Source organism: Nuphar pumila, chromosome 7, assembly GCF_984573655.1.
Source record: "Nuphar pumila chromosome 7, dmNupPumi1.hap1.1, whole genome shotgun sequence".
Taxonomy (NCBI): Eukaryota; Viridiplantae; Streptophyta; class Magnoliopsida; order Nymphaeales; family Nymphaeaceae; genus Nuphar; species Nuphar pumila.
In genome coordinates this window covers 18310799-18333822 of record NC_143255.1, presented here as the reverse complement: position 1 = coordinate 18333822, position 23024 = coordinate 18310799, and the positions used below count along the sequence as shown (strand labels likewise).

Below are 23024 nucleotides of genomic sequence, written 5' to 3'. Positions count from 1 at the left end.
TATGGCAAACGGCGTAAGATAGTCTGCAAACCCAAACATTGCTAACAATAACGATAACATACGAATCAATTGGAATAAATCAATAACGGAAAAACAACATAAAATAAAATCGATATACCATGAAATACGGGCTTACGACGCATACAGTCTGGCTTGGTGCGCTGCTTTTAATATAACTGACGAAATCGGATATAGTCTGTTTGCACCAAATATGTTGTTGTTAACGGACGTACACATGGCTTACGTATAGAGACAATTGCTACTAGTTTCATACTAACAAAATTACTGATCATGTTGTATTGTGTGAATTCACTCTACATTCTGTTGATGTCATCCAGGAGTGATTGACTAAGTTTTCGCCCAACTTCGTCGGTGGATGTTTGACTGAAATGAATGCGGACATTGCAACGAACGATATGAAATTACATTATACAGTACACAAAACACAAATCGCGAAAAACGGCATGAAACAGACGGATTTTGATGAAAATGTAGACGATGTGTAGACAATATACCCATGATTCACCATTGTTGATCGTGTAGCTATCTTTGTCTGTGTAGGTTTGTATGTATGAAGGAACCGTCTGTTTGATTGTTGCTGGTTCACGAAGTAGAAGACAAACCTAGCTTCTAGTACTCGTGCGACTATTTATGACCTAAAAGATGTACTGCTCAACCAACATGATCAATGAATACTGTACGACAAATCAAACATTTATTGTTATCCGTTTTAACTGAGTAATTCCACTTCATATTCGCTGCATAGCGATTTGTGGTTATCGTTGAATAGCGATTTGTGCAGCAATACTCGGCCTTTGTAAAGGGTGTTAGTCAACGCCGATTTGCGGTGTTAAACGATACTAGTATAAATTGATAGTGAACGTTTGTCCATAAAAACCCCACGGATCTAAAAAAAACCCACGGGTTGAACCACATATCTTAAGAAATGAAGTGAGGAAGAGAAAAGACACATTGACTAGCCTTTTATTATTAATATATGGATACAACATTTCACAGGATAACAATAATGATTTCAAAAGGCAATTGGAGGTGTCACAGGAGTCTCGTGTGGGCCATTAATTTAGTTGTTATGCCTCTTTGCATGCCCCGATCTCCACAATGCCGGATTTGTTTTTGCGTTTACAGTCATTTGTCACTGACGACTTGCGGTCCGTGGTTGGATTTGCTTAAATCGATAGATAGCGATATTTTGCTTCTGCATGAAGTCGATCGATGACATCATTGTATGGCGATTTGTGGTTATCAAAGATTAGCGATACGTGGGATCGCAACATAGCGATTTGAGGGTATTGTTCGACTGTCGATCTAAGCGCGATGACAATGGTTGTTCAAGTATGCTTTTTTGGGGCATTGACCAAGGTTGCGCTTCATTTTATGGTCCAAGTAGGCTTTCAACTGCGCAGGTGATAGCATACTTAGATCATAAAATGGAACGCAACCTTGCTCATTGGCCGAAAAAAACTTACTTGTACAACCTTTGTCATCCCGCTTTGATCGACATTCGAACAATACACTCAAATCCCTTCGCTGCGATGTCACATATCGCTAATCAACGATAATCACAAATCGCCATACAGTGATGTCATCGATCGACTTCATGCAGAAGCCAAAAATCGCTATCTATCGATTTTAGAAAATCCAACCACGGACCGCAAGTAGTCAGTGACAAATGACTGTAAACGCAAAAACAAATCCGGCATTGTGGAGATCGGGGCATGCAAAGAGGCATAACAACTAAATTAATGGCTCACACGAGACTCCTGTGTCCCATACCTATCTGTCGATTGCATCAGAGCCTGTCATGAAAGAGAAAATATTAGACACTGAATTAAGTTTCACAAGAAATGCATACCTCCTCGCAACATTGATTACATACCAAAAGACTTGTAAAACTATAGCAATCGTTGCCGGAACTCAGGTCGGGAGGAATGTAGGTTTCAACGTTTGGTGGTACTTCGGTATGGTATTGCTCTATGATGGACATTACACGAGTTAGCTATTTGACAAGCTTATCGCAATGGGAAGCAATATAATGTTTTACATACCTGTTCATTGCAAGGGCCTTGTTGTTTTTTATTACAGGTAGGTTGTTTCTTAATCCTCTTCTTGCCAACCAATTCTAGTGCACCCTTTGCCCTCCGACGACTGCGGTCAGAGGCAGGTTTTCTTTTGATACCCTTCGCTTCATGAATATGTCCATCATAATCAACAACGTTCACTACTGACTTGTTGAAGATAATGTTTACGCTTTAGTGCAACTTCTCAGGAGTGTCAAGCGAAACATGATTTTGACATAGGCTTTTCGATCTCATTATCTTCGTCTGGTATTCATTCGCTGCAACGGACTTAATGTGAATTAACTCCACGTTTTCAAGTAACTCCGTTGCAGCTTTTCTCACACATGCATAGCCTTCTTCACTTCTCGATGCCAAATCAGCAACATGCATGAATGACCTACACAGTTGTTGGTAACGAGAGGCTATGTGGCACTTGTCGTCAACACCAGATTTACTCGCATTGTCCATAACGAGCATTTCAATCTTCGCGCGTCTGGTCCATCTTCGCATTACGTAAGACTCAGGTATTTCTTGTATCTTCTCTTGATTGAGTGCCTTTAATGCATGACAGCATAGAATGCCTTTGAATTCATACATTTTGCACGAACATTCTACCCTTTCGTTATCAACATTGTACGTGACATGTGCTTCTTGCCTTTTCTGATGCTTTTCGTCCTGACAAAAAATATGGTATTTGTGTATATTCTCGGTTTGCACGAGTCCTTCTATTTGGCAATTCATGACATGCAACACCTCTTTCTTGATCCATTCAAATACAGTTAGTGTATACAGAGCTGCAGGTCGCATCAATATTTCCATGCCAAAAGTTTGAGGTCGTGTATTGAAGCATTTCACGTCTTGTTCAAGCTCATTTTGTCTTAGACCCTCTACAAATAATTCATATTGTTCTATGAAACGAAACATTGTTAAACATGAATACAAGGTTTTCTTCAGGGTGGCATGCATAGATTCGGCTCTTTGTGTGCTTATCATACCTGCACAAAAGTATTGTCTTCCATATGCCAATGCCCACTTCTCTTTTTCTGCATATAAATTTTGTAACCACAGACAGTCAGTAAGGTCGTATGTCTTAATCATTTTGTCCCAATCCGACTTAAAAGTGACCTCGTCTACGCTATGAAGTACACACCTTGTAAACGTTTTGTCAAACCCTGTATTCTGATTAAATATGTGTCCTATGTTCTTTGATGCATTTTGAAAGATATGCCACAAACATAGGCGATGATGTGCATCTGGCCACACATGAAGCACTGCAGCCGCAATTGCGTGATCACCATCTGTAAGTACAGTTTCAGGATGCTTCCCGTTCATTGCCTGTGTAAATACTCTGAACAACCACTCAAAACTTTCCTTGGTCTGGTCATACACAAAAGCACCGCCTAATATACAACTCTGTGAGTGATGGTTAACTCCCACAAACTGCGCAAATGGCCACTGTTCAGTATTAATCTTTACTGTAGTATCAAACACAAGCACATCATTGAAGCATTCATAATCTACTCTAGACTTTGAATCTGCCCAAAACATATTCACAGCATATCCATCTTCGTCCACTTGCATTGCACTAAAGAAACCATGTTCATTGCTTGATTTATTCTGTAAGTAGCGAACCAAACAACATATTTCTTCGTTCTTCATGTTATCTGTCCTCTTCCTTCTCAAGTGGTTTCTTAGATCCAAAGGAGTGAATGACACATTTTCGGGACCACCATCTATGCGGGTAAACAAATTGTATGTCTTCCTTGGTGCAATGCCGGCGCTATCGGCTATTTCAGCCATTGCAGTATGCGCTACAGTTACTTTACGATGTGACCTTAGCATAGCAGTCATAAATGATGCAGATAAATCATGATTATGATCACTGATTAAAGTACGCACGACAAATTTCTCATTCAGATGTCTTCTCAAAACCAATCTCGCCTGACATCCACATCTTGATTCTGGCATGCTCCTTGTTGGATTTCCCATTGATTTCTTCCAACCTTGCTTGGAACAGACATGTCTTTCTAACCAAGACACCCTGTGCATTTTTTGACCAAGAAAACCTTCTCACACTGAAGCCAACTTTTAAGGCATAATCATTGTAAAATTTATATGCATCTTCCTCGTTATTAAACTGCATTCCTTCTACAGGAACATAGTCACGTGTAATTCCATGTACATTCCCAGTTCCTACTGTATGAAAATCTACCTCATTATTGAATTGCATTTCTTCTCCTGAAACATTCAAGTCAAGTGTACTTCCGTGTACATTCCCGGGGCCTACACTTTTATTATGTGCACTGTCATCAAAATCTACCTCATTATTGAATTGCATTTCTTCTCCTGAAACATTCAAGTCAAGTGTACTTGCGTGTACATTCCCGGGGCCTACACTTTTATTATGTGCACTGTCATGAAAATCTACCTCATTATTGAATTGCATTTCTTCTCCTGAAACATTCAAGTCAAGTGTACTTCCGTGTACATTCCCGGGGCCTACACTTTTATTATGTGCACTGTCATGGTAGTCTAACTCATCATTGAATTGCATTTCTTCCTCTGGAACATTCAAGTCAAGAGTGGGTCTAATGCCTGCACCCTTCTTTTCATGTGAATTGTTAGTGCAGATGTTCAATACTTCAGTTGTGTCATAAGTATAAATATTCAATTCTCTATATCTTTCGATGGATTCAGCTAGATCGTCTTTATTACAACCTGATGATAAACTCAACAATGTTTTAAGCAATATATCAATTTGTGTTTTGCAGCAAAATAGCAAACAAATCGAAATTAACTAACAAAACGGGAGTCTGTTACTAATACAGGGGTTTGAGATACAATGCATATGATGAATGAATGTAGGATACCTGATGGGGTAGAGGCCCTTCCTAGCATCTGCAAACAAGCATTCTTGTCAATAGGTCCCAACGTCTTACAAACATCGATAAGTTTCCAACCTTCGTAAGAACAAGATCTACCTGCAATAACCAGACAATGCCTTAATGGCACATAAGACGACATGCCTTCTTCATCGATCGCATGATGAGATGAAAAGCTACTCACGCTGCCTTAATGGCACTGGTTGGAATGTTTGTGCATCATTGCTTTCTTCGATAATGCCTAACAACAACGTCAAATAAAATACGACAGTGGAATGTTTTGTAAGCAATATATCAATTTGGGTTAGCAAGCGGCATAGCTTTACTACGATTTAATCAGGATGGATATAACAACGGATACCACTAGGGTTAAGCAAGTCAAAGCAACGATTTAATGAATGACAGTATCAAATCAAGTGCAGTTTGATGTTTGCTTATACTGAGCATCGACTTATCGCTTACCATGCCAATAAAATACACATGTCGTACATGTGTGTTGACGATAACGATCTCATAATATCCACGAGGCTCTAAAGTGAGTTCAATAGAAGTCGCTGAGAGAGCAGCGATATGCATGCGAAAATCGCCCCGTCATTCGTGTAACGATGTGTTTCTGCATCCACATGTTTTCAAAGTCTGTGTACAAATATCTTACAAATACATATTACATGAAATATAATATCTTACACAAACGATATGTATGCATAGCGATTTGTAAGATATTGAAAATCGATGCGCCAGTTCAGCATAATAACTTACAAATCTACGATACAAAACCATACTATCTAAAAGGTTGATAAATATATCGCACAATAAATTACAAATCGATAAGGAAGAACTTGAGCATAATAGCAAACAAATCGATATTAACTAACAAAAATATATCTCACAAAAACGGGAGTCTGTTACTAATACAGCGGTTTGAGATACAATGCATACGATGAATGAATGTAGGATACCTGATGGGGTAGAGGCCCTTCCTAGCATCTGCAAACAAGCATTCTTGTCAATAGGTCCCAGCGTCTTACAAATATCGATAAGTTTTCAACCTTCGTAAGAACAAGATCTACCTGCAATAACCAGACAATGCTTTAATGACACATAAGACGACATGCCTTCTTCATCGATCGCATGATGAGATGAAAAGCTACTCACGCTGCCTTAATGGCACTGGAAGGAATGTTTGTGAATCTTTGCTTTCTACCATGATGCCTAACGACAGCAAAAATGAAGAGAAGACACTGGAATGTTTTGTAACGCAAGGTAGGCACGAGAAGGCGACAGTGTGTTGTACAACAGGATAAAAAACAAGGCGGAAAGCTAGACTGGAGACGAAGGCAAAGTTTTGGTTGATAATGGGAGCAACTGTTACAGCAGATGGCGCAGGGGTTTAATGAATAGGGAACGTCTCCACTTTAAATGGTTAACATCAAACTTTCTGGATGGAGGACTTTTTTGTCTTTTTATCGACCGATCGTTTCACAACTTTTGAATGAAGGATATTTTTGTCATTTCATCGAACCGTCATTTCAGGGCAGGAAAAGCAAGTAAGGGTGATTCAGTCTTTGCAACAGTACCAGAGTCCGATGCAAAGTTATGTCAACATACACGAGAATACGAGCCCCATGTGCATGAATACGTGGCGCTCATTCGATCCCCCGAACACAGACGTGGGATTCAGTGAATCATCGGGGGCGAACATACACCACCCAGCATTGCAGCATTAAAGTTGAGTGCGCTCGGATTTTACCAACCGGAGGCCAATCAATATGCGGTTGGTATTAATGGGGATTCCGCGTGGTTGGTAGGAGCTGTCCGTGCACGTCTCCTTGTGGTGGGACATTGAAGGTTCGAAACCCAATGGTAAGTTGAATAATAATCGGTGAGAATCGGCCTTTAAAAAAAAATGGTTGGTGATGGGAAGGTTTTTCTTTGACCTAGAAAAAAAAAAAGTCTCCAACCTTTATGCAACCCCTGCAAATGGGATATTGTCTAAAAAATGAGTCAAAGAAGTATTTTAAAAACACTTTCAGGTAAGCCAACTAAGGAAAGGTGGTTGTGTGGGGCCTCACTTGGGGTTTTCTCTCGCTTTGGCAAGGGTTTCTCGTCATAAAAAAAAAAGTAATTTATGTTTGAAATGTTTTAATAGTTTCTTTTTTTTTCTTACATTTTCTGGATAATAACGGGAGAAAAATAGAAAAATTCAAAATCTCAACAGGAATTAACCGCCAACAATTACCGTTTTAAAAGTTCGACAATATGCTTGAAGTCAAAGGGCATAAACGACATTTAAGAACTGGCCCCTTATAGTCTCCAACTGAAAATCTGGGCCCCACCTTCGCAAGAACCTTTGCATTCCCACGTGATCCTTGTTTGTCCTTAATCAAAAAAGTATGCTCGACTTGGTAATTTCCTTGTAGATCCATCTCCGTCCTTGACCATAAATTTTGGCCTATTTTGGTCAGAGAGGGAGGTAATGTGCATATGCACGTGTGTGTGTGTGAAGCGCAGCGCATTTTTTTCATTTTAGTTTTTTTTTTTCAACACAGAGAGTGAGCGAAATGCCCGAAAAGAACAAGAAAAAGGAGAGAGCGTCCTTTCTCTCTCTCTCTCTCTCTGTGGCGCTCGTTGCCTCTCGTAGAGTCGGTCGTATCACTACGAAGCCGTCGTATGACCGTGAGCTTTCTCTCTCTACCTCTCTTTCTCTCTCGTGTCTAATTGCACCTTTTTTTGGCAGATCACAAGTTTCTGGTAGGAATTGACGAGAAAAGGAGAGAAAAAGAGTAGAGATTGCTTTTGTTTGAATTCTGATCTTCGAGAAAGAGTGTTATGGTGGGAAAATTCATTGTTTGAAGCAGCTGCGTGCAGCTTGATCGAGAAACTCCCTTCCTTTTCCTTCTTTCTCTTATTCTTTTGAATTATTCGAGAGGAAAAAATTAAAAAAAAAAATAAAAATTCGCTTCCCTTTGATTTCGGGGGGAAAGGATCGAATTCTCCTCAAAATTTAGGTTTTTTCCCCTTTGTATGATATTCTGAGTCTTCCCGAGCCGGAGGCTCGGGATCAAATCAATGATGTCGGAGAACGAGCGGCACGGGATGATCGGAGATGACGCGAATCGCGCGGCGAATTGTTACCTCCAGGAGTTCGGATTGTACGAGACGAGAGCGGTAGGTCGAATGAAATTTCTCTTCATTTCTTCGGGGTTTTTTTATGTGTTTCTTTGATGTTTCATTGTTTTTTACTTGTAGTTTCTTGATGGGTTTTGCGGCATGTGTTTGTTGGTGTTTTTTGCTGCATTTTGTGTCAATTTAGGAGTTTTCTTTGGCTACCTGGGGAGATGATTCTGATCTGTTTTGATCTTGAGATTTGTTTCTCTGTTTTCGGGTTTTTGCTTCGATTTTGTGATTCGATACCAGTTTTAGCTGAGCTTTGCTGGGGTTCAAGCAAAATTTTCGGAGAGTTGATCGTTCATTTTTGTTTGATTGGTTTTCAAATGATTTACTTGCTCTTAATCTATTGTTTCTTCATTTTTTGTTGCAATTTGGTTTCTACTGGGTCCCTTGGTGACTCTGTTAGTGGAATTTTGTAGAATGCGAAGCAGAAAAAAAGTTTTTTTTTGTGAATTTTCTGAAAAGATGTTCATGTGTATACTTTTTTGCTGCGATTTGATCGGTTTATGCTTCTTAGGGATTAAATTGCAAGCATAAAATGCTTTTTAATCTGTACTTGGTATTCTTCATGCAAGAATTTGGACTTTGGACATGACAATTCAAATAATATGAACGACCTTTTCGATCTTTGCTACTCATCTTAGGAACTTCCATTAGTTATCTTTCTCTCTCTCGTACTTTTTTCCTTGTTTGAATTTGTTTTGTTCACGTGATCTGCAAACACTGTTTAGTCTTTCTAGTTTCAAAAAAAATATGTAGATCTTTGTTTTGTTCTGTCATTAAATTTTTGTTTAATCTGTAGCTCGTGTTATTCTTGGTCATGCATGTAGGTTGGGGTTAGTGGTTGTGTTTCCTTTTGCAACAATAAGTACATGCCAACAATGTCTAAGATTAGATATTGTGATCCAGCATTTTGTGGTTTCTAATTTTGCCCGGTCTACTTGTTGCACAATCAAGCAAATGCGTTCACAGAATCACAATAAGGGACAAGAGAATGTCCTGAAATTTGTTCATTGTATGGGATAGGATCCATTAGTAATACTTGTAGCTGCTTGGGTTGATTTAATTATAGAAGGAATTCAAATGCACACTCTTTGAAAGGAGTATCTGCAATCAAGTTTTTTGGGTGAGGTAGTATAGTTTGGAACGAGGGTCTGCTACAAGAGATGAATAGCAGGAAGGAACCACATTGGTTGAGAAATTAAACATTCAAATTAACATACCACTTGCACAAGAAAGAAGCTTCAGCTGGGGTCAGAATCTTATATTGTCTAAAATACCATTTTGGGAACTCAGTTCCATGTGCCTGTCTTGCCTGTGTATATAGATTTGAGAAGTATCAGTGTCCTGGTACCCGAGTATTGCCTCTAGCATGCATATGAATACAGTGTGCGCCCATTAATGCCATAAAGCACACTAAGATCTTGCATCATTGCAGTTGATCTAAGACTGACTGAGATTCACTAATTAAAAGCTGAAGGTTCACAAGTCCTCATAGACGATTCTGACTGTGAACAATTAAGGGTGCATTTGATTGCCTCGTATGTCAAATCCAAGGCTACGATGTGGTGTGGGGCCCAAACCAGATCAGAAGGTCTACCAAACATATCTGTGATCCTCTGATCTAAGATCCTCCAAGCCAGACGACCGTGAATATGAGACTTATGCTCTCTTATCACTCTCTATTCCTCTCTCTCACTCTGTCTGTCTCCACCCAAAGATTGGATCTGAGTTCTGTTCTCAGATCACCTTGGTCTGGTACCTGAGGTAATCAAATGCACCCCCTTAGTAAATATGATCATTTGCAGATAAGGTAAAAATATTGCAATATCCTTGAGTGAAGTAGAGGATGACTATAGACCCTCAGCTGCCTTCCCTCCGACTGGAAAGAGATGTGAGACCACTAGTAAGTTGCCTATCATAGCTAGACTACTGATATTTTGGGATGTTATCAGGAAGCTGTCTAACTAAATATCTAATTACAGGCACTAACAGGTGCACTGTCCCAAATGGGTGATGAAGTTAAGTTGTCAGTAATTGCAAAATGAGGATAAAACTTGTATCCATGTTAAAAATATTGTAAAGGACATAATTACCCATGACAAATAAGTAAAATTTATCTATATGTGACAGCAAGGACAAAAATGAAAAAATACAACTGAAGAGATAAGGACAATATATTCACTCCGGCAGGCCAACTTATGATGCATCATGAGATCTATCAGTAGTTTTCCCATGCGAAATTGCATCTCGTGATGGGATACTTCATGACAAAGTTATCCAATAAACGTCTAGTAACGACATCCAGAACCAACGAAGTAAAGATCCAGTGGACAGATGTTGAAGTTATACTCTGTGAAAGAGGCAACCTTGTTGAAAAGCTGAGTTCCTGTATGCTGTACGATACTCTTGTTGTTAACATATAACTGTACACCATTTTAGTACTTATTTTTTTAACAATTATGAGTATCAAGGGCAAGAAAAACTAGCATCAATGGGTCCACAGTTTCTTATGTGATTCTCTGTGATCAGTCTATCAGTTTATAATAGACTAAGTGATTGAATCTAGCAGCTTGCTTTTATGGAAACTTTTAAACAAAATCTTTTTGCTTTCATATGTGATGTAACTTGCTAAATGAATTCATAAACACCTTTATAAGCCAGCGATAATGAACAAAGCTCACTGAAGAGAACACATCTGATATATCTGATGAACCTCTGTTTTAATTGTAACAAGAATACTTCAGAGCTCTGGCCCCAAGTGACTCACTTAGGGAAATGCATGTACAATGTTTAAATGGGAGGATTCTTTGACAAAACAAGCTGCTTATTGTTAACATATATAATATTTATACTTTTTCTGTGTATGTAAACTGAAACACCCATCAGGGATATTTCAGTCATTTCACTCCTGTAATAGGGTCGGCCTAGTAGGGGCTGCATTGTAATTTTGTTTTTAGGTTTTTAGTTTTATTTTTTTATTTTTTTTGTATTTTGCAGCCATTGGGATAGCCCAACTTAGCCCCAATGGCTATATTTCTAGCCATTGGCTTGGACCTTAGCATTTAGCCTGGGGTATGATTATGGTTTAGCTGAGGAAGCTTTTAGCCAGAAAGTCCTATAGACAACAGATGAAGGCATGTAGATGAGCTAAGTTGGCAACATGCATTACACTTACGAATCGTGCTCTTATCACTCACTAATCTGGCTCCAATGAGGAGGATGAGTTGAGCACTATCTGTCTGTAGATTTGAGGCTAACGTCAATCTCAGTTAGGATACTAGTTCCCATGACTATACTGACCAAAAGTGGAGTCCTCGAAGAGATTCGCATCAATGCAGAAGTAGCATTGTCGTTAAGATCTGGATCATCACTTTATTATTTGTTGTAACAAATCTATGACAACTATTGATTAAAAAACTCAAGTTAACTATTGCTTGTGCATGCTAACATGTCCTGATCTGGCTTTTATGCTCTGAAGTCTGGCAAACTTGACCTGATTGTGATGTTGAGGGATGGCCGTGTCAACAACTCAGAGAATGCAATTGCTACTGCTACTTCACCTGAATGCCGATTGTTCACATCCTATCTTGCACATTGGGTACAGCTAACAGCATTATCAACTGCTTGGGCCTTTGCAAGCAACTCGTTGTCTCATTCAGGTTAGGCAGCATGATGGTCCAAAGAAAACCATAAAGACAATTCATTGTGGTCAATCCATACCTGAAAGTGGTAAAAATTCAAACATGTAAATTAAACAATACAGCAACATTCTTGATGGCAATCACCTGCCAAAGCACAAGTTTCCAAAAGTAAAGGGGTAAAATTAATCAAAATGTACACATGCACATATACTGGTTCTTCTTTGATTTAAGCTGAATGTTTGGAAATAAATTCTCCTGTGCGAGTATGATTATACTCTTGCATATTGCTCTTGGACAAGCAATGAAGGGCGTGCCATTGATGTGATTGAGTTTACACACTTGTGCATTGTTGTGAATAATGAATGCTTGGGGCAGGATGGACTCTGCTTTTGGTTTCAAGTGACTAATGCAGAATCCCAGATCTCATTGAAGAGGTGTATGGATGTGAGAGGCTCCACTGCATCATGAGATAGGAAAACAAGAAACCAGGTGTACTTGCCCAATTTGGATACATTTGACTTGCATCAATTTTCGTGCTTCGTATTAGCTAGTTGTTCAACCCAGTTTCTTTCAGACTTCTAGTGGCTTGCATGTCATCTATATGAACAGCTTATTTCTTAATGCAGAAGTATGAAACTTGTCTTATGTTTTTTTTTGGACTGCTCAAAACTGTCACATTGTAGGATTTGGATCTATTGGAAATCCTCTATGTAGATGAAAATGGGCATGTATGCAGACATATATCATATAACAAATTCCAATGTCTTAGTGTTTCTCATTATCTGTTGGTGATTTTTTATGTTCTTTTATTAAGTTACTCCTCATTAAGATAGTGGAGAAGTTATATTGGTATTCTTTGTCATCATAAATTCTGTATTCTTGTTTACTATACATTCTATATCTTTTACTCTGCACCAGAACTTTTACATGATTGGGAGGGACAAGAATAGAATATCGTGGAGGGTTTTAAAGATTGACCGATCAGAAACTTCTGAACTGAATATTCTTGAGGATTCTACCATCTATACAGAGGGTGAATGTTATGACCTCTTGAAGAGAATAGATGAAGGAAACAAGGCAACTGGTGGTCTGAAATTTGTGACAGACTGTTATGGGATTGTTGGTAAGTACATAGTTGATTTTATCAATGTGATTACTCACTAGGTTTGATTTTATCAATGTGATTACTCACTAGGTTTTGTATATTCTTTGAAAAGTTTTTTAAATATATTAGCTGATTTTCTTTTTAGATCTGTATATTCCTTTCTGATTGTTCTCAACGACCATCATTGCAAGTTGATGCATTGGTGTTTAGTTGATTTTATCACTGTAGTTCACTTGGATTTTTTTAGTCCTTTAAAGTTCTTTTCAGTGGCTATCACCTAAAATTGATTCATTTGTTTGAGAGCATTACTTGGATGCATGTTTAATTTTCATAGATCTTTGCATTTCAAGGTGTTGTCAATGGAATATGGCTGCAACTACATCTGTCATTGCTAACGGTGATAGATTTGCTTGGACTTGTTTTGATCTGAGCTAAAATATAGACTCCTGAGCTAGTTTTGAAGGCCAACCAAACATATCTGCATTACTTGGTTTATAGGATCTATGTCAACGTATACTAATTAACAGTATGAACTGTTGGTCTCAATGGGCTCAATTCATCAGATAAGGGTTTGATTCTTGTCAAGCCAAACCAATCAACTGGGCCAGTTTCAAGCCTGTTCGGTTGATCTGATTTGGGTTAGCTCATTCCTATTGAACCCAGCTCTTTCCAACCCTCAGAAATTCACAGGATACTGAAAATTTCTCGTTTTTTATGGATGACTTTTTCTGCTTCTAAACTTTTGTTAGCTGCGCTTATTAATTCAGCTTAGCATTGAATGTCTTGGTTGCAGCTTCTTTATTCCCTTGATGAATAATGTTATAAAATGTACCCTCTCTCTCTCTCTCTTAATCCAAAAGAAATAGATCTTATGTAAATGCAAGTACAAGAAAACTATGATGGGTACACCAAAACCCGGTGACTCAGGACTGGACTTGCTTTGGGCTTAACTTGGGACTCACACAAATCAATCTGATGACAGTTGGATTTTGTTAACGTGATAGTTTAGATGAGATACATGTATTCTGTGTATATATTATTACAAAATTTTATCATAGAAACATGCCTACAAATATAAATTAAAATAAATAAATACATAAAATAAATAATATATATAGAGATATTAGCTAAGTGTCTAACTTTAAACCTTTTATTATTAATGTTAGCAAGATTCGACTGATTGAAATGGCCAAAATTGCCTAAAAGACAATGGCGATTCTGAAAATATGAAGCCACTTCTTGGAGGTCAAAAAATTACTTTTACTTTTCAAACTAAAATTGCTAAAATTATCTTTGTTAATTTTTTAAAATTTTGTTTGAATTTTTATTTCCCTCAAAAGCAATAACCTACTCGACCCTTAAAAGTAAATTACTATACTTGTTGCCCCCATATTGTTACAATGTTTCCCTTTAGTACCTCTTTTTTTGAGTATTTGAACCATCAAGAATTCATTCTTGGAGCTAATTATGCGCACACAAATTGTGACTGTCTCATTTGATTCAGGTTTATTTGTATGGAATAAATCAACAACCATTAGAATAACTATCAATATCACTTACATGATATGTAATTCCATCAAGAGAAGTCCTAGCAATAATGCAAGGCTCCCATTGAGGAATGTGAAATTTCTCCAACCTTGCGCTTTGAATGTCACATATTAATTAATGATAGATTATTCTTTAAAATTCTATGGATACCTGATGAATGCTTTAAATGAGAAATCAAGCCTTTCTATAGTGATCCAACATGTCAATATCCAGCCGTCTCCGGCACCATTACCAACATCGGCACTCCTTGACATGGCTATTTTCAAACTTCAAAGTGTTTGACACTTCCATGTGTCCTGATACACTTAGAAACTTAAGTGTCTAGTACTTTATAAACATTTTTTGCTTTTCCCAAGTATTAGTAATGTGATGAACAATGTCAATCTCATGCCAAAAAGGCTCTTGAGTTTTATTTTCTGAAGAATCTGGGAATTTTCCTTGCAAACTATAAGGACTTTGCAACTTATTTTCTCACTTGTTTGTTAATCTTGCATTATTTTTTTCCTTCTTTTGGAGCTCAACATGGCCTTCTCCCTCCTCCTCCTACTACCTTTTATTTTATATATATATATATATATATATATATATATATATATATATATATATATATATATGTATGGATGGATGGAAAAATATATGGTGGTTTTGTACCATGATACCTTATGGTGGTACATTCTCTTGTTTGTATGGATATAACCACCAAATAATATATCTATCCGTATAGATGTGTTTAGCATGGTTTATTTGTAATGAAATAGGCAAAGTAATACAAGAGAGTGTCTCTTATAGGCTTACAAGAATACAATAGCAAATAACACAAAGATCTCTTATGGGTCAATACAAGATTACAATCACATAAGCCACTTGGGGGCCAAACAACAAACATAAAAATATAGAATCTTATTGAGAGAGAAATGCTTGAGAAAGCATTAAAGAACAAGAGGGGGTTCACCCCTATTTATACACGAGGCAATCTCAATAGAGTTGTTGGATTGTTCCAACAACTCTATTTGACTAGTCAAAAAAGAACCCAATAGCCCTATTCGGTATTTGACCAAATAGTCACTATAAAAACAGAAAATGAGAAAAAGAAATGAATAAAGTAAAAGTACTAATGTGCCCTTAACGAGCACAACCTATTACAAGAACTGAAATAACCAAAATACCCCTAATGGGTATTTACCTATTACATCATTATAGACACACACACACACACACACATATATATATATATATATATATGTATATATATATGTATATATATATGTATATATATATATGTATATATATATATATATATATGTATATATATATGTATATATATACAACTTAACACTCTCCCTCAAACTTACGGTGTAATCACCAGAAGTTTGTCATGCAAAAAATGAAATCAAGGAGAATGAAGAGATTTTGTAAAGAAGTCGGCTGACTGAAATTTTGATGCTACATAAGGCAAGATTATGGTCTTCTTCAGGTACTCTTCACGAACATAGTGGCAATCCATCTCAATATGCTTGGTGCGCTCATGAAACGTATGATTGCCAGTTATGTAGATGACACTTTTATTGTCACAACATAACTTTAATAACGATTGCATGTGCACTCCCATGTTTTTCAATAATCTTCTCAACCACACAATTTCAGATGTTATAGTGGTCATGGCATGATACTCGGTTTCGGTTGATGATAATGACACCTTTTGTTGCTTTTTTGCATTTCCAAGATACCAACGAGTCACCTATAAACACAGAAACTTGTAGTTGAGCGTCTACCTTTAGGATCTCCTTCTTAGTCAGAGTCAGTATAAGCAATTAATTTGAGTAGAGAGGAGGAAGATAAAACAATCCCTTTAAAAACAAAATTTTGTAAATATCTAATGATACACATAACAACACTCATGTGCACAGTAGTAAGGGAATGCTTAAATTGACTGGTTGTATAGACAACATGTGAAATATTAGGTCTGGTGATGGTCAAATATGTGAGAGCCCCAATCATTTGGTGATAAGGAGTAGGATCGTTCAGAGGTTTACCATCATTTATCTTTATTTTTGCATTTATCACTTTAGGAGTGTCCACCCTTTTCTCATCTGTAATTTCAGACTTGTCTATGATGTCAAAAGCGAACTTTGATTGGGATAAAAAATAACCACGAGCAAAATATGCAACCTCAATCTCTAAAAAGTATTTAAGAAAACCTAAATCAGTCATTTCAAAGCTTTGTTTCAAAACATTATTAATGAGACTAACTCCCTATTTGTGTCCTCGAGTGATGATCATATCATCAATGTAGAGAAGAAGAATAACCATACATGCATTAGATCTCTTAATAAACATAGCAGTGTCAGTGTAACAGTAAGTAAAGCCAATTTAATCATAACAAAACTAAATCAATCATATCAGGCTTTAGGTGCCTGTTTCATATCATAAAAGGCTTTTCTTGATTGAAGCACCTTACCAATAAAAACCTTATATCCAAGCGGTGGATCCATATAAACTTCTTCCTTCAATTCACCATTGAGAAAGGCATTCTTGACTTCTATCTGGTAAATAGCTCAACATCTAATAGCAACTATAACTATAAGAGTTATAATGAGAGTAATGAGAGTCATCCTAATTATTGGAGTAAAAGTTTCATCATAATCTATACCATACTCCTGAGAGTAACCTTTGGCCACTAGTCTAGCCTTTATGTCTTTCTAAGGTTTCATCACTCTTGGTTTTAATTTTAAATACTTGTCTACAACATATTATCTTATTTTCATGAAAAAGACCTTTTATATCCCAGGTTTATTATTTTTCTAAGGCTTGTATTTCTATCATTTATAGCACTCGTCCATTCAGGACAATTCTTGGCCTGGTTGTATAAGAAGGGTTCAAAGTAAGAAAATATCTTGGATAGACGAGCTCTATATTGAGGAGCAAAGTTTTCATAGGATACAAATCTATCTGGAGGCCTATGTATTCTGGCGGATTTCCTAAGAGTGTTTTTTGGTTTTCTATGTTGAAATATTATTGGGAGAGAAAGGTTTAGAATGGTTGACAAATCTTTTTAACAAGATTTGGCGGACAAATAAGATGCCTAATGAGTGGAGGAAGAGTACTTTGGTGCCTTTATATAAGAATAAGGGTGATATACAAGAGTGCACAAACTATCGTGGTATAAAACCCATGAGTCATACTATGAAACTTTGGGAGAGGGTGATTGAGTCTAGGTTGAGGAAGGTTGTCATGATATCGGAGAATCAATTTGGTTTTATGCCTAGAAGATCAACTATGAAAGCTATACATCTTCTTAGACAACTTATTGAGAGAAATAGAGAGAGGAACAAAGATTTGCATATGGTTTTTATTGATTTGGAGAAGGCATACGATAGAGTACCTAGGGACGTTCTCTGGTGGACAATGATGAAGAAAGGTGTTTCTCTCAAGTACATTAGTATAATTAAATATATGTATGAAGGAGTAGTAACTGTGAAATTGTCTACGAAGAGACAATACATAAACAAGCATAAAAACCTTATAAAAGAAGTGCACGAAAGCACTCTCACAACACTTGAACAAAATACACAAAAAGTGTATAAATAATAAACATGCAATAATGCATGTATTTCAATATATAAAAGCAAATGCTTGAGACTCTCAAGCTTAAGAAAATACAAAGGGGGAACACCCCTATTTATACAAGAAGGAAGGAGGCAAGAGGGGGCTCCCCAAAGGAGTCGTTGGGGAGCTCCCAACGGTCACAATTGTGACCGTTGGGGGCTCCCCAACGACTCTATTGGGGAGACCCCCAATGCACCTTTTGAGAGTGCAAAAAGAAAAAAAATAAAAATAAAAGAATTACAAAAATAATGGAAAAATTACAGCATATTCCAAATGGAATATGCGCAAATTGTAAAATGACAAAAATACCCTTTCGGGTAAAAAAGGATAAAAATGTATAAATATATATACTTATATATAGAGATACGTATACATATAAAATATGTATACGTATCTCTATGTATATAAGTATATATATTTATACTTACAATATTGATTTTGAGTGTACATTTTAACACCCCCCCTCAAACTTACGGTGTGATAACCGCAAGTTTGTCCAGAAGGAAATGAAATCTAGGCGAACAAAGAGCTTTTGTGAAGAAGTCCGCAAGTTGATACTCAGACGTCACGTATGGTAGATCAATGACCTTCTTCAAGTATTCTTCTTTGACATAATGGCAGTCCATCTCTATATGCTTTGTTCGCTCGTGAAAGGTGTGATTTTTGGCAATATAGATTGCACTTTTATTGTCACAGCACAGCTTTGTTGGTTCTCGGATAGGTACTCCCATATCTTCCAAAAGTTGTCGAATCCATACAATTTCCATGGTAGTGGATGCCATGGCTCTGTATTTGGCTTCAGTGGATGACAAAGAGACTTTCTGTTGCTTTTTACACCTCCATGAAATCAAAGATTCACCTAGGAAAACACAAAAACCAGTGGTGGAGTGACGGTTACTAGGGTCACCTCCCCAATCTGAGTCAGTATAAGCAAGTAATTTTAAATCAGAAGAAGAAGATAGAAATACTCCCTTATTTATTGTGCCCTTCAAGTATCTGACGATGCGAAGAACAACACTCATATGAACGGTTGTGGGAGCGTGCTGAAACTGACTGGCGATGTGTATAGCATGTGATAAGTCAGGTCTAGTAATACTAAGATACATTAACGAACCTACCAGCTGCCTGTAAGGGGTAGGATCGGTTAAAGGAACACCATCGTCAATTTTCATTTTTGCTCCCACAACTTCAGGAGTTTCGCATACTTTGTCATCAGAAATCCCGGATCTGTCAATAATCTCACAAGCAAGTTTAGACTGAGATAAAAAATAACCACGTTGCGAATAAGCAACCTCAATTCCAAGAAAATATGTCAGAAAACCCAGGTCTGACATCTCAAATTTTGAAGTCAAGACGGACTTAATACCCTTGACTCCTTGAACATCATCACCTGTAATTAACATATCATCAACATAGAGCAATAATATTACAATCCCTGCTTTAAATTTCTTAGTAAATAGAGCAGTGTCAGTATAGCATGAGAAGAAACCATTTTCCAACATTACACTGGTAAATCTATCATACCAGGCTTTGGGAGCCTGTTTCAATCCATAAAGAGCCTTTCGAAGACGAAGAACTTTATTTTCAGGAATCTTCATGCCTGGTGGGGCATCCATATATACTTCTTCGTTAAGATCACCATTTAAAAAAGCATTTTTCACATCCATTTGAAAAATGTTCCAATTTTTAATAGATGCAATAGTAATGAGACATCTAACTGTAACCATTCGGGCTACAGGAGCAAAAGTTTCTTCATAATCAATTCCATACTCTTGCCCATATCCTTTTGCAACTAAGCGAGCTTTATACCTTTCAAGGGATCCGTCACTCTTAGTTTTAACCTTAAAAACCCATCGACAACCTATAGTTTTCTTTCCTATGGGTAGAGTTTTGAAATCCCAAGTTTCAGCCCTTTTAAGAGCATTAAGTTCATTTTGCATAGCTTCTTGCCATTCTATACATTTTTTAGCTTCTTCAAAGTTTCTAGGTTCAAAATAAGAATGAATGTCACTAAGACAAGCCCTATATCGGGGTGAAAAAGAATCAAAGGAGACAAAACGAGTTGGAGGTCTCCTATTCCTCTCAGATCTACGGTGATCGAGAACAGGAACAAGTTCACTATATTGATCAATAGCACTTCTAAAGGTGTCTTGGTTTCTACGTGAGTATGTTATTGGATCACTTGAACTCCTGCCTTCTTGTTGGTTATGCTCTTCGACATTACCCTCAATGTCCTCATCATGGTTTGATGATACATCATCATCACTAGATATATCATCATTACTAGACAATAAGTCAAAAAGGAAGGAATAATCAAAATTTTCTTGTTGCGAAACATTTTTTTCAAATCCACTTTCATTTTCCAAAAAAGTTACATTTCTAGAGACATATAACTTATCTTCTCGAAGATCATAACACCGAAATCCCTTTTGAGTTTCAGAATAGCCAAGAAAAGCGCAGGGGATAGCCTTGGGAGAGAGTTTGTCATTCTTATCCGTAAGTATGAAACACTTACACCCGAAGACTCGTAACCTATTATAATCTGGTTCAAGTTTATATAAAATCTCAAAAGGGGATATTTTTCCTAATAATCTAGAAGGCAAACGATTTATCAGATAAACAGAAGCAAGAGCAGCTTCAGCCCAAAAATTTTTTGGTATGTTTTGGGAAATAAGAAGGGTTCTAGTGGTCTCAATAATATGTCTATGTTTTCTTTCGGCCAACCCATTCTGTTGGGGGGTTTTAGGACAAGATCTTTGGTGAATGATTCCTTGATCTTCAAGATATATTTTAAATTGGTTGGAGAGATATTCTCCTCCAGAATCACTTCTAAAAATCTTTATGTTACTATTAAATTGATTCTTGATCATCGAATGGAAAGTTCTAAAGCATGAAAAGACTTCATGTTTGAATTTAAGAAAAAAGATCCATGAATATCTAGAGAAATCATCCACAAAAATAACATAATAAGAAAAACCTCCTTTTGAGACAACAGGTGCCGGTCCCCAAACATCGGAATGAACAATTTCAAAGGGTTTTGATGAGAACATAGTTCTTTGCTCAAAAGGTAAACTTTTCATTTTTCTGAGAATACAGTCATTACAAGAAAAGGAACTTTTACATAGGTCTTTTGCAAAATGTAAGTAAGACAACTTGGTGATATTAGGATGACCAAGTCTTTTGTGCCACATGTTTATATCTTTGTTTCGGGCAACATTACAAAAAGATTTTGGAACTCGAAGAGATTCCATGTAGTATAAATCGCCTTTTCTAAAGCCTTCCCCAATCAATTTCCCGGACAGGCGATCCTGTATTAAACATTTATCACATGAAAATTTAATATCACAACCATGATCCGAGAGTTGAGAAACAGAAAGAAGATTTAAATTAAGTTTAGGTATAAATCTAATTTTTGGAATAAAAAAATCTTGAGTTTCAAAATTACCTATTTCTTTAATTTCAAGAGAAGTTCCATCCGCAGTGGAAACAAAGGATGGAGAAGCATTTTTTGAATAATCGGAAAGTGAAAACATGTTTGGGGACATATGAAAGGATGCACCTGAGTCTAAAAGCCAAGGGACTTTACCTGGAATGGAAGAAGTAGACACGGCGGCACCGGATGTAGCTCCCTTGAGAAGAGGTTGAAGGGCTTCCATTATTTGGTTCAACGAGAGTGACCCACTTGATGAGGCCTCTTCCTTTTGTGGTGCGCCGGTGGTGGCCATAGCAAGGAGCTTCTTCCATTTGGGACATACCGGCTTGATATGCCCCGGTTCTTTACAAAAGTGACATATAGTCTTGCTATAGTCCCGCTTCCCTCTTTGTCCACCATCTCCTCCTTGATTTTGGAATTTAAAGTGAGGAGGACGATAGGTCTTTACATTATTTCCGGGTCTTGATACGGCATTAACCTCATTATTTTCTTCATAATTACAAGGAACCATAAGAACACTTGGTCCTTGTTTACATAAATTCATACGAGTCTCCTCACCACTTAATTTGGTGAGAACATCTTCAAGAGAGGGAGGAGTAAATGAGGATAGAAGTGATGACCTTATTTGCTCAAATTCCGGTCTCAACCCATTCAAAAAATTGAAGAAACGATCTTCTTCTTGTTGCTTGTGGCGGAGTTCAATTGCCTCTCCACTCCATTTTGGTTCAAGCATAGAGAGCTCATCCCAAATAGAGGAAAGATCGGCAAAATATTCCCTAATAGACATTTCACCTTGAGTAAGGGAGAGGGCCTTCTTTTGAAGGTAATACTTATGAGATAGGTCTCTTGATGTATACATCTTCTCGAGATAATGCCAAGCTTCCGATGCCTTTTTAAATTTGATAATGTTGGCATTAATCTTCGTTTCGACGGATGCGAAGAACCAAGAAAGAATCTTGAAATTCTTCATTTCCCATTCGTCGTGTTTCTTTGAGTATTCTTCAAGAGCTTTGATCCTTTCCTCTCCCTCAAGAATCTTGATTTCACTTCCGTCCATTATGGTTATCTTGGGTTCCGGTTCCGGAATTGTTCCTTGCACATAACCCCACAATCCTTTTCCTTTTATGTGGGCCTCCATATTCTCGGCCCAAATATGATAGTTGGACCCATTCAACTTGAAGCCAAGGGCAAAGTGAGACTCTTTCTCACCCATTAAGACGTAGAGAGAAGAAGAGAAAAGACGTACCAATACGATGTTTCAACTTCTTCTTAGCACAAGATCCTTCTAAAATATTTGAGAAGCAAGATCCACCACTTCAATCTCAAAAAATCCGAAGGCACGATTTTCGAGGCACTCGAACAAAGGCGGATCTCACGATCTCCAATCAACAACCGAGCTCTGATACCATGTGAAATTGTCTACGAAGAGACAATACATAAACAAGCATAAAAACCTTATAAAAGAAGTGCACGAAAGCACTCTCACAACATTTGAACAAAATACACAAAAAGTGTATAAATAATAAACATGCAATAATGCATGTATTTCAATATATA

At 37.3% G+C, this 23024-nt stretch overlaps 1 protein-coding gene across 2 annotated transcripts in view; it reads left to right on the top strand.

Annotated features, from left to right (window-relative positions):
- The first annotated feature begins 7502 nt into the window (after positions 1–7502).
- Positions 7503–23024, top strand: part of LOC149831361 (phosphoinositide phosphatase SAC3-like) — a 37342-nt gene continuing 21820 nt past the window's right edge. The window contains exons 1-3 of one of the 2 annotated variants that reach the window (XM_090013840.1): positions 7503–7628; positions 7698–8128; positions 12694–12898. In XM_090013840.1, the coding sequence (XP_089869966.1) occupies positions 8030–8128; positions 12694–12898 (304 nt within the window). In that variant the 5' untranslated portion in view covers positions 7503–7628; positions 7698–8029. Of the gene's footprint in view, positions 7637–7697; positions 8129–12693; positions 12899–23024 lie in introns of both variants that reach the window. The other variant, XM_090013841.1, reaches the window with a different exon arrangement.